The 11,417-nt window shown below is 49.8% G+C and overlaps 1 protein-coding gene and 1 pseudogene across 2 annotated transcripts; both read right to left on the minus strand.

The window, feature by feature from the left end:
- Positions 1-1,016: 1,016 nt before the first annotated feature.
- Positions 1,017-2,362, minus strand: IL23A (interleukin 23 subunit alpha; the record flags this gene model as incomplete). The annotated part of the gene is made up of 4 exons (XM_081082909.1): positions 1,017-1,178; positions 1,294-1,440; positions 1,903-2,010; positions 2,192-2,362. 4 exons carry the CDS (start codon positions 2,360-2,362, stop codon positions 1,017-1,019), a joined length of 588 nt encoding a protein of 195 aa, XP_080939035.1.
- A 3,369-nt stretch (positions 2,363-5,731) lies between these two features.
- Positions 5,732-7,408, minus strand: LOC308513112 (elongation factor 1-alpha 1-like; annotated as a pseudogene). The gene has a single exon. The product of its transcript is annotated as an elongation factor 1-alpha 1-like (transcript).
- Between the last annotated feature and the right edge of the window lie 4,009 nt (positions 7,409-11,417).

An 11,417-nucleotide genomic window follows, 5' to 3' on the forward strand; every position in this document is an offset into this window, starting at 1 on the left:
GTCATGTTTCTTCTTCTTACCCCCCTGTTTGGAGCAGCCTTTCCTGACCCATAGATTCTCCCGGGGGAAGTAAGCTGTGTATGAGTGTGTCAGGGAGCGGGTGTTAGTTATGGAATTAGCCCCTTGTTCCTCAGCAGCTTGGTGCCAAAGCCAAATTTCAAACCTGGGTCTGTCTGACTCCAAAGCCCATGTTTCTTGTTGATATTGTGAAGACGGAGAAAGGAGAAATAATCACTAGAACATTTCCATACTTCCTTTCAAAGGTAGTTTAACTCCCTCGGGGTAATCAAACTCCCTTCTGAAGGGGCCCACAGATAGCCATTGAGGGAGAATCCCATTCGTTTGGGGGATTTACCTTTATCTTCCTGGAATGCCCTTTCTGCTCAAACAGCTCTGACTTTGGATCCTGCAGTGATCGGGATTCCCATCTTTGGCTAAATACACTCTTGGCCAAGAAAGCAGAGAAGGAGGCACTGGGTCAGGGAGCAAGAGAGGTGTCCCGTTTCCTAATCTCGTCCCCTTGTCATCCCTTTCATCTTGCTTAGCCATGCAGGGATTAAGACCAAAATATCCCAGTTACTGTATACACCAGGGGGTCAAAAGGAAATACCCTCTCCACCATAGCCCCGGAGTAGAAGAAGGTTGCATATTATAGTCCCTCATCCCTGTTTTTTCATTTGTCTTCTTTTCCCCAACCAAACCTAGAAATTAGACTTAAATATCCATATAAATAAGTTTATTGAAAAAAGTAAATAAGTCAGTATAAATATAATAAATAATCCTCCCCCTCAAACTGCTGCCAATAGAATAAATAATCCCAAAATTTCCCTTCCCCTCTAATAAATACTCAACATGTCCTGGGTCTGCATCATAAACCCGCCAGTACTGGTAATTTTTTCAACACAGGCAGGTCCCATTAGAATTAATGACTGAGTCACTTGTTGGCTCACAGGTGCCTCAGCCGATAGGTTCGTCTTAGCCATGAAGATCTGGAGGCCATCCTTAAGCTGTTGGCTTTAGGGGCTCAGGGTTGCTGCTCCATGGGCAAAGACCCGAGCAGCCACAGCCACAAAGGCCTGGAGGCTGCGCAGGATCTTAGGGCGGAGGAGGAGCCGCTGCCATGGTTGGCTGGGGCTGAGGCTTGGAGTCTGTTCAGCCGCCCAATGGTGCCCCTCAGTCTGAAAGGACACAGGACACAGTGAGAGAGGGTTCTAGGTCCTTCACCACCACCACCACCACCACCCTCGTCTGCCAGAGACTACAGGCTGCCGTGCTCCAGCCCCTAACGCATACCTGCAAGAGTTGCCTGAGACCCAGTAGAGAGGCGTGAAGCTGGCTCACGGGGCCATCGGGGAGCAGGGAAGGCTCTCCTGTGAAAATGTCTGAGCCCAGCAGCTTCTCGTAAAAAACCAGGCCCTGGTGGATCTTTTGCAAGCAAGACTGGGAAGAAAAAGCAGTGAAAGAAAATGAGACCCTCTCCCTAGTCCATTCCCCAAACACCCCTCCAGTTCTTTGCCTTTCCTAGACCCAGCTGTGAAGATCCTAACCCCTAATGTGATGGTGGGAGGTGAGTATGTCATGAGGATGGAGCCCTCAGGAATGGCACTGGAGTTTATAAAAGAGACCCAGGGCGCTGCCTCGCCACTTCTGAGGTACGATCTGGAAGAGGGCCCTCGCCCAACCATGCTGCTACCCTAATCTCCGTGGGTGTGGACCCAGTGACTTTATTTTTCACAGCCTCCAGAACTGTGGAGAGATTTCTGTCCTTTATAAACTGCCCAGCCCACGGTATGTTGTCACCGCAGCCTGAATGGACTAGGACAGATGTGACTTTTACTAATTCACCGTGGCGCCCAGATATGTCTCCATTCCCTTCCTTGTGGCCCAGCCTCATCTTAGCACCTGGCTGTTGTCCCGGAGTCCTTGGGGGTCACAGCCGTCCTCACACTGGATGTGGGGAACATCATTTGTCGCCTCATCTTCCTCTTCTCCTACTTCTCTTGGTAGATCCTGGAATGGAGCAGAAGCATAAAGTAAGCACTTTCACACCCCATGTGGACTCAGGCCCATGACTCTCCCAGGAGCCCCACTTCCCTGTCCTCCAGCTCCCACCCAGGCCACAGAGTCCCCCGTCCCGCAGCCTTGGAGAGCACGGAGAGGCTCCTGCTTAGGCCCGGAGGGTGCCACTCACCACAGGTCCCGTTGGCGGGTGTGCACTCCAGGCCAGTGTGCAGAGTCTCTGTGAGAGCTGCTGGCACCGAGCCCAGGCAGGGCTGCTGCCTTTAGGCACGGCCCGGCCCTGAGTGGTCCAGCAAGTCAGCAGCAGCAGCAGCAGCAGCAGCATGGCTCTACTCCCCAGCATCTTGGTGCTTCTCAAATCTGGCGGCCTTGCCCCAGTCCTTGTGGAATCTCTGCCCACTTCCCCCTGTTCAGAGCCCGATTCTCTCTGTTCTGTGCGTCTCTGGTTTGGCTTCCTCTGTTCACTGAGGTTCTCCGCTGCTTCCCTTATTTTTCTCTCCTTGTTTGAGTCCCTTTTTAAGGTCCCTGCATTGTAACACCCGCCCTTTATACTAGCAGGTGACTCACAGCAGGTGGGATTCCCCTCCCTGCATCATCCCCGCTGTGGGGAGCCCAGGTAAGCAGCCTCAGCTCCAGGGGAAATGACTCGTGCGGTTGCTGTGGCTGGAGGCCTGGGATAGGACATATGTGTAATGCTCTCCAGGAATTGAAATGGCTCCAGAAGGGGTGGGGTGGAGTAGTGAATATTTAAATGAATCTAATCTCAAATTCCTTCCTGTTTAACCTTTTCCTCATCTTTCTGCCTCTCAAAACTACCCCCCCACCACCACCACCACCTAATGTCCTTACCTCCCCTTGCCTAAGGAAAAATCAAAACATAAGCATTCATTTCTTTCCCAATAAAATGGCAATGAAGTTTAGTTCCCACCAGATACCCTCTGAAGATAAGAGGGCTTCTTTTTCTTCATTGGTAACAGTGTCGTTCTCACTGGGAGAGAATGGACATGAAGGCACTCTGAGAACTGGGCAGCCACATGCTGCTGTATAAAGTGTTATGGCTCCCCCACTTCCGGCCTCACTGTGGAGGGTAGGAGGGTAGGAGGGTTGGAGGGAGGGAATTGTTGTTGAGAACCACCTGATTCTTCAACCTTAGTGGCCCAAAGGGTCATGGGCCCCGTGGGATGCAAGTGATGGTGCTTCTGAGACACCAGTGTAAGCAAGAGCTACTTCTGTCCAGCTTAGATGTCCCAGCCCCTCCACCATGGCTAAGAAGTCTAGGAGTTCTGGATAGCTGAGGGTGCATAGTTCAGTGACCTCAGCCAGTCCTCCAGCCTGTTGCATCCACGGGTAAAATCCGCTGACACTGATTTCATCACCCTCCCTGATGCAACATCAGTGAAACAGCTAAGAGTGTGAGGTTAGGCGTGGGAGCAGAGGGTGGTTCAAATGTGGGGCTGCCCCCACCCTAAGTGGAGGGTCCCAGGACAATTTGGATGTCAGAATGAGGCTATGGGTGACCACACGGATGGCTCCCAAAGCCTCCCCCAGAGGTTGACCCTTTTTCTCTGAGAAACTTACCCTGGACAGAGGTCTCCCTTAGAATTAGTCAAAACTGCCCAGTGAAACTTCTGATTCAAATATGACTCTCTGGTAAATCCATCCTTTGGATAAAACATGTTCAGCATCAGGGATGTTACCTCAGTTTGAGTGAGAAATGGTTTGCCGCTGCCCACATACAGTGGATACGCACAGAATCAGGAAGTTGGTGATGGCAGTGGAACTCACCTCACTTTAATATTAAAGTTGTCCTATGATGTTTCCACCTCTGATTCCCATTCTGGGAGCCCTACAAGATAGGAGATGAAAGGTGAAAAGGAGGAGGAGGAAGTGGAACTCTGGGGGAGGAGATGACAAGGGCAAGGGTTGAGCTGGAGGCATGTAGGAAGCAAGATTGGTGGGGCAATTGTGGGACGGTTGTGTGGCAGGAACTACTTCCGGGACTAGGTCTGACCTGGAGCTTCAAGGAGTCCCTGACGTCAGCAGGGCTTTAACTGTTATGCAAATCACATTCACAAGACACGCCGAAGTAGGCCTTTCCAGCTGGATGACCAGGCTCCAAATCCAGTTGAAGTTCCCCCGGGGAGTTAATAATGATAGCTAATATACAAAAGTAGGTTTACAGAGGCTCATATGGAAAACTGACACAATAGTTAATAAATAATACAAGATTAAACTGTTTTTGTGTACTTAAAACTGTACACCTACTTTTGCCCCACCCTGTATATCACCTCTCACTTTATGCCGAGTGCAGTGGAACCTCGGTTCGCAAATTCATTCTGGAAGGCTGCTCAAGAAGCAATTTGTTAAAAATCCAAGTCATTTTTCCCTTTAGAAATCATGTAAATTGAATTAATCCGTTCCAGACCCCTAAAAACAAAAAAGAAAGAAAATATTCACAGCACAATTTCCTGAGATGTTAGCTCGAGGTTTAGCAGTAAACTGACTCAGACTTGAGCATTCTCTCCTGAGACATGTGACTGATCATACAAGTATCAGCATGAAGGGATGGGGTGGGGGGGTGGTGTGTGTGGAGAACCGAAGTTTTGTTCAACAACCAAGATATTTTTTCCATGAACAACTTGGTTGAGAACCAATTTGTTCAAGATAGGAGACGTTGGAGAACAAACTTTCTCTAACATCTTCAATCTTGATTTCCTTGAACAACTTTTTTTTTCTTTTATTAATTTCAGAGGGGGAGAGGGAGAGAGAGATAAAAACATCAATGATGAGAGAGAATCATTGATCAGCTACCTCCTGCACGCCCCCTACTGGGGATCGAGCCCACAATCTGGGCATGAGCCCTTGACCAGAATCGAACCCGGGACCTTCCAGTCCACAGTCCCATGCTCTATCCACTGAGCCAAACTTGCTAGGGCTGAACAACTTTCTTGAACATCTCCCATCTCAAACAATTCGGTTCTCGGCCTGACAACCCTTTCATGCTGATACCTGTATGACAGGTCACGTGTCTCTGCGTTAAGATATTTTTCCCTGAGTCTAGGACCATGCTGAGTCCTGGAAGTCTAAATTATGGGGTCTCTGTACCAGCCTTTATCAAAGGAGAAAAGTGGTGTTTTGGGGATTTTTTAAAAGATTTTATTTATTTATTATTTATTTTTGTTAATCCTCACCTGAGGATATTTTTCCACTGATTTTTTTTTCAACTTCCAGCATCATTTATTTTTCCTAGAATTTGTATACAATTAACTGCAGCAAGACAGTGCTTAATACTATTTAAGCCTCACATCAGGTTCTTAAACTACCTCAGCATTTGTAAATGTGAATCACAATCCAATAAAACTGGGAAACTAAAATCTGACATACCAACAAATTTACTCAATATCAATGTAACTACAAAATTTTATATGTAACACCTGGACTTTACAGAATTTGGCCTTTAGAAACTAGCTTACAACACAAAGTTACTCTTTGGTTACCTGGCCTAACCTATGTAGTGTTATACCAACAGATCCCCCCTTTCCCACAGCTTTTACCATGAAGAGACAGGTGATTCCTCCCTCTAAGACAAAGTGGGGGGGGGGGGAGACACCAAAGTTCCCACCCAGAAAAAATGTTAACAGAACTATCCAATTGTAAAGTATCAGCAGATATAACACTGGAAATAGGTCATGGGTAACTCTGAAGTCTTTTACCAAAGTAGCATAACCAAAAGAACACACAGGTTTCTCATTAAACTTTGTTATTTTAATGGGTCTCAAAATTCTGTGACAGAGTTTTGGTCATGTTGTTCCAATTAAAAAGTACTGATTTTAAAAACGAATAACGTAGAGACTGCCACATGCACAAAAGAACCAAATGGCCCACAGACCATCCCCCTTTCCTTCTGAAGCTTGTACGATGCATTGTAATGACTCACCAGCCTTTTACTATTAAACCGAAATGGCCGACTGAGACACAGCTCTGAGAGTTCTTCCACCACCGAGTAAGACCGGTGGCAGGTGTTGGGGATTTTGGGGATTTTTCTGGGCGACCTGGTGACTTTGCCAGCTCCACTGCCTTCTCAGCCACGGCTTGGACACCCGCAGCAACTGTCCGTCTCATGTCACGAACAGCGAAACGACCCAGAGGAGGGTAGTCAGAGCAGCTGTCAACACACCTGGGCTTGCCGGGAATCATATCAACGATGGCGGCATCACCAGATTTCAAAAACTTGGGCCATCTTCCAGCTTTTTCCCAGAACGACAACCAATCTTCTCCTTCGGCTCAGCAAATCTGCAAGCAATGTGAGCGGTGTGCCCATCCAGCACTGATCTGGCCTGGGTAGTTCAGGATGATCACCTGAGCTGTGAAGCCAGCTGCTTCCATTGGTGGGTCATTTTTGCTGTCACCAGCCACATTGCCACGGCGAACATCTTCGACAGACACGTTCTTGACGTGGAAGCCCACACTGTCCCCAGGAAGAGCTTCACTCACGGCTTCATGGTGCATTTCAACAGGCTTCACTTCAGTTGTAACGTTGACTGGAGCAAAGGTGACCACCATGCCGGGCTTGAGTACACCAGTCTCCACTCGGCCCACAGGGACTGTACCAATGCCACCAATTTTGTAGACAAACTGGAGGGGCAGACGCAGGGGCTTGTCAGTTGGACGAGTTGGTGGCGGGATGCGATCCCGAGCTTCAAGCAGTGTGGTTCCACTGGCATTGCCATCTTTACAGGTGACCTTCCATCCCTTGAACCAAGGCACGTTAGCACTTGGCTCCAGCATGTTGTCACCATTCCAACCAGAAATCGGCACAAATGCTACTGTGTCAAGGTTGTAGCCAATTTTCTTAATGTAGGTGCTGACTTCTTTAACAATTCCCTCGTATCTTTTCTGGCTGTAGGGTGGCTCAGTGGAATCCATTTTGTTAACACCAGCAATCAGCTGTTTCACACCCAGTGTGTAGGCCAGAAGGGCATGCTCACGGGTCTGCCCATTCTTGGAGATACCTGCTTCAGATTTACCAACAGCAGCAGCAACAATCAGGACAGCACAGGCAGCCTGAGATGTGCCTGTAATCATGTGTGTGTTTTTTAAGTCTCTGTGCCCTGGGGCATCAATGATGGTCATAATACTTGCTGGTCTTGACTTTCCACAGGGAGATATCAATGGTGATACCTCACTCACATTCAGCTTTCAGTTTATCCAAGACCCAGGCGTACTTGAAGGAGCCCATCCCCATCTGAGCAGCCTCCTTCTCATATTTCTTGATGGTTCTTTTGTCAATCCCACCACATGTGTACATCAGATGGCCAGTAGTGGTAGACTTGCCGGAATCTACATGTCCAATGACGATGATGTTGATGTGAATCTTTTCCTTTCCCATCTTGGGTTTGAGTTAATGATTGTTTTCATGTCACCTGTGTTCTGGCGGCAAACCCATTGGGAAAAAAGATCCATTTATTTTTAAAGAGAGTGGAAGGGAGGGGGAGAGACAGAGAGAGAAACATCGATGTGAGAGAGACACATCAATTGGTTGCCTCCTGCCTGTGCCCCTATCAGGGCCAAGGATTGAGTCTGCAACCTAGGTATGTGCCCGTGGCCAGAATGAACCTGGAACCCTTCAGTCCATGGGCGGACACTCTATCCACTGAGCAAAAACAGCTAGGGCTTGTTTGTTTTTGTTATTGTTGTTAATCCTCACCCAAGGATATTTTTTTCCAATGATTTTTCAGAGAAAGTAGAAGGGAGGGAGGGAGGGAGAGAGGAAAAGAGAGAGAGAAAGAGAGAGCAACATCGATGTGAGAGAGACACCTCCTGTAGGTGCCCCATTCGAACCTGCAACCCAGGTACCCTTGACCAGGAATTGAACCTAAGACCCTTTGGTGGGTGCTCGAGCCAATGTTCTAATCACTGAACATACCAGCCAGAGTGAGAGAGAGAAATGTTTTAAAACTATTCTCTGTGAGGCATTCCTTCCACTGAAGAGGCCCTCTGTGTGGCCTTTAAAAATTGAGTTAGGTGTATGTGCTTGGCTGAGGAGCCAATGGGGCGAAGCTACCATCTGTGGGATTATGATTGAACGCCTCTAAGTCAGAATCCCGCCCAGGCGGAACGGTACGGCAGCGCTGCGGCAGCCTCGGTTTTGGCCTCGGATACCCGGTCCCCGCCTTCCCTGCTGGCGGGCGGCGCCCCCCTTGGCACGGCGTTCCACCGCCGCCCGTCGGGACCGGGGTCTGGTGCGGAGAGCCCTTCGTCCTGGGAAAGGAGGTGCGGCCGGAAAGGGGGCCGCCCCCACGCCCTTCACGCAATGCATGTTCTTGGGGAACCTGGCGCTAAACCATTCGTAGACGACCTGCTTCTGGGTCCCGGTTTCGCACCTAGCAGAGCAGCTCCCTCGCTGTGATCTATCGAAAGTCAGCCCTCAACACAAGGGTTTGTTAAAAATTATTTTTAAAAAAGTAAAAAAAAAAAAAATTGAGTTAAGCCCTGCCCTCAGTGGTTGAGTGTCAACCCATGAACCAGGAGGTCACAGTTCGATGCCCAGTCCGGGCACATGCCCAGGTTTCAGGCTTGATCCCTGGTAGGGGAGATGCAGGAGGCAGCTGATCAATGATTCTCTCTCATTGATGTTTTTATCTCTCCCCTCCTCTCTCTAAAATAAATAAAAACATAAGCAAGCAAAAACTGAGCTAGCCCTGGCCAGGTGGCTCAGTTGGTTGGAGTGTCAACACGTGCACCAAAAGGTTGCAGGTTTGATCCCGGTTGGGGCCAATATAAGAGGCAACAAATTGATGTTTCTCTCTCACTCCCATCCTCTCTTTAAAATAAAAGCATACCCTTGGGTAAGGATTAATACATATTTATGTATACACATATGTAGGGTGTCCCAAAAAATGTACACACACTTTAACAGCCGATAGCTCAATTTGTAAATGAAATGTATTTTAAGCCATCAACCTATGAACCAGGAGGTCACAGTTCGACTCCCGGTCAGGGCACATGCTCAGGCTCCATCCCCAGTGTGGGGTGAGCAAAAGGCAACCAATCAGTGACTCATCATTGATGTTTCTCTCTCTCTCCCCCTCTCCCTTCCTCTCTGAAATCAATAAAAAACAAAAAAAGAATTGTATTTTAATAAACACTGCCTTTATTCAAAATGTGTGTATACATTTTGGGAGGACACCCTATAAATAAAAATTGAGCTAATGTGCCTTGGAGACATCGCACAGCCTGGATCCATTTCAAAGCAGTGTAACCTCAGAGTAAGGCCCCAAGAATCCCTTGGAATAACTGTTGATACTAAATCTGTAAGAGTTTTGGGAAGGCAGCAGGGGTGCAGGTGTGTGTGCGGGGTGCGGTGGGGTGGTTCCTTCCAGTCTCCTCTTCCAGTGAATTCTTTCTCTCTCTTTTTTTTTTTTAATATTTTATTGATTTTGTACAGAGAGGAAGGGAGAGGGATAGAGAGTTAGAAACATCCATGAGAGAGGAACATCGATTAGCTGCCTCCTGCACACCCCCTATTGGGGATGTGCCCGCAACCCAGGTACATGCCCTTGACCTGAATCGAACCTGGGACCCCTAAGTCCACAGGCCAACGCTCTATCCACTGAGCCAAACCGGTTAGGGCTGAATTCTTTCTCTTAAACCCCAAGCGTCTCCGCCAGACCTACCACCAGGGCGCAGCTCTTCCAAGGCTAGCGGTCTAACTCCCTGAACCCATCGCCTCGGCCCCTTTCCACTGACTGTCCAGGGAGCTGACCGCAGCACCGCGTTTGCTCGCTTCTTTCCCGTAACGTTTTGAGAGCCCAAACAGCCCACTTGGGCTCCCTCCTGTTGCTCTTTCTATCCTAGGCCGGTCCTTGTTTCAATGTCTCCAGCTTTAATAAACATGCCTGGGGCGGGGGGGGGGGGGGGGTGCCCAGCTCGTGTGCTCAGCGGGTGAGCATCGTCCGTACACCTAGAGGCCAGTTTGACTGTCAGGGCACATGCCTGGCTGCCGGCTGGATCCCTGCAGGAGGCAGCTGGTTGATGTTCTTTCTCATGGATGTTTCTATCTCCCTTTCCCTTCCTCTCTCTCTAAAAAATCAATTAAGACTTAAAAAAAAAAGAGTTTGGGGAAGGCAAATGTCTCAATTTGCTTGTGCTCACGCCCCGCTGAGGGATAATGTCGGTCCAAGAGACGGGGAATTTGCTACCGAGGGTCCCGCTCCCCAGGAAGGCCGGCACACAGACGGAGTTTCGGACGGACGCCTTCGGAACCTCAGCTACTCGGCCTGTCATTTTTCTCTCCCACATCGGGAAAGGACAGGAAATGCCGGCGAGTTTCGGGGGCAACAGGGTCAGAGGCGGTGGAGGAGTTCACAGGCGCTCGGAGGAGGAGGGGGTGACCCGGCTCTGGTGGGAATACCCAGCAGGCTCCCTGATGATAGTTTCTTAAGTTATAGGGAAGCATGGAAGTTCTGTTTCAGAACCGGCGTCCTCCAGTTTTGTTCAAGGAAGGCTTCGAAGACAAGGGGTTACTTCTTAACCACACCGAACAGGGCCGGGTCCTGACGACATTTGTCCCCACCGGCGTGCCGTCGTCTTGTTTTTGCTCAGATCTGCGTCACCCGTCCGCTCGCGGAGCCGGCGGGCCCTGGCTCCTTCGGATTGGCTAAGGTGGGCTCCAAGCCCTTCGTGATTGGCCGCTGCGACTGAGGGACCCGCCTCCTTCCCGTCGTAGGTTCGGTTGAGCCTGAGGCGCGGGGGAGAATTGGGGAAATTGGAATTTCCCGCGGAGCTGACGGCGCTGGCTCTCCCCCTACTCCTTTTAATTCCACGCGCTCCAAAATATCCGCCATGGAGAAATCTTGGTAATGACCCAATCCCCGCAAGCATCCCAGCAACACATCTGACCCCTGCCCTGTCCCCTCTCTTCCCCGCTGCCGGGGGAGAATTCTGGGTAGTTGATGTCTCTGGTTCCCCCAGGGAATTCTGGGTAGCTAGCCCTTTCCATCACGCTACCCTACCCCCGCCCCCGTTGTGGGAACTAGCCCTTCTTATTTCCCCCTAGAGAATCCTGGGTAATATCACAGAGGGCTCTGGGAAACTGACTTCCCCTGCCCTCCTCCCCCTGCCCTCCACTCCCTGCCCTGACTCTGGGGACCCAGCCCCGCAGCCCCCTTTACCTGATTCCTACCCTGCAGTTGCTGCTCCTTCCAGTGATGGTTCAGGGGTGAACCAGGCAAGTGAGCAGGCCTGAAGGGAAGTGGAAAGGAAGTCAGGATTGGGTTAGGTCGTAAGGGGGAGTGGGAGAGTGGGGGAGACGGTTACCACCTCTGCCCAGCTGCCCATCCGCTTCCTTCCTGCTCTATCCGCTGCCTACCTCCTCTAGATAGCACATAACACCCTAC

The sequence above is a fragment of the Myotis nattereri genome, assembly GCF_964212035.1.
Source record: "Myotis nattereri genome assembly, chromosome: 2".
Taxonomy (NCBI): domain Eukaryota; kingdom Metazoa; phylum Chordata; class Mammalia; order Chiroptera; family Vespertilionidae; genus Myotis; species Myotis nattereri.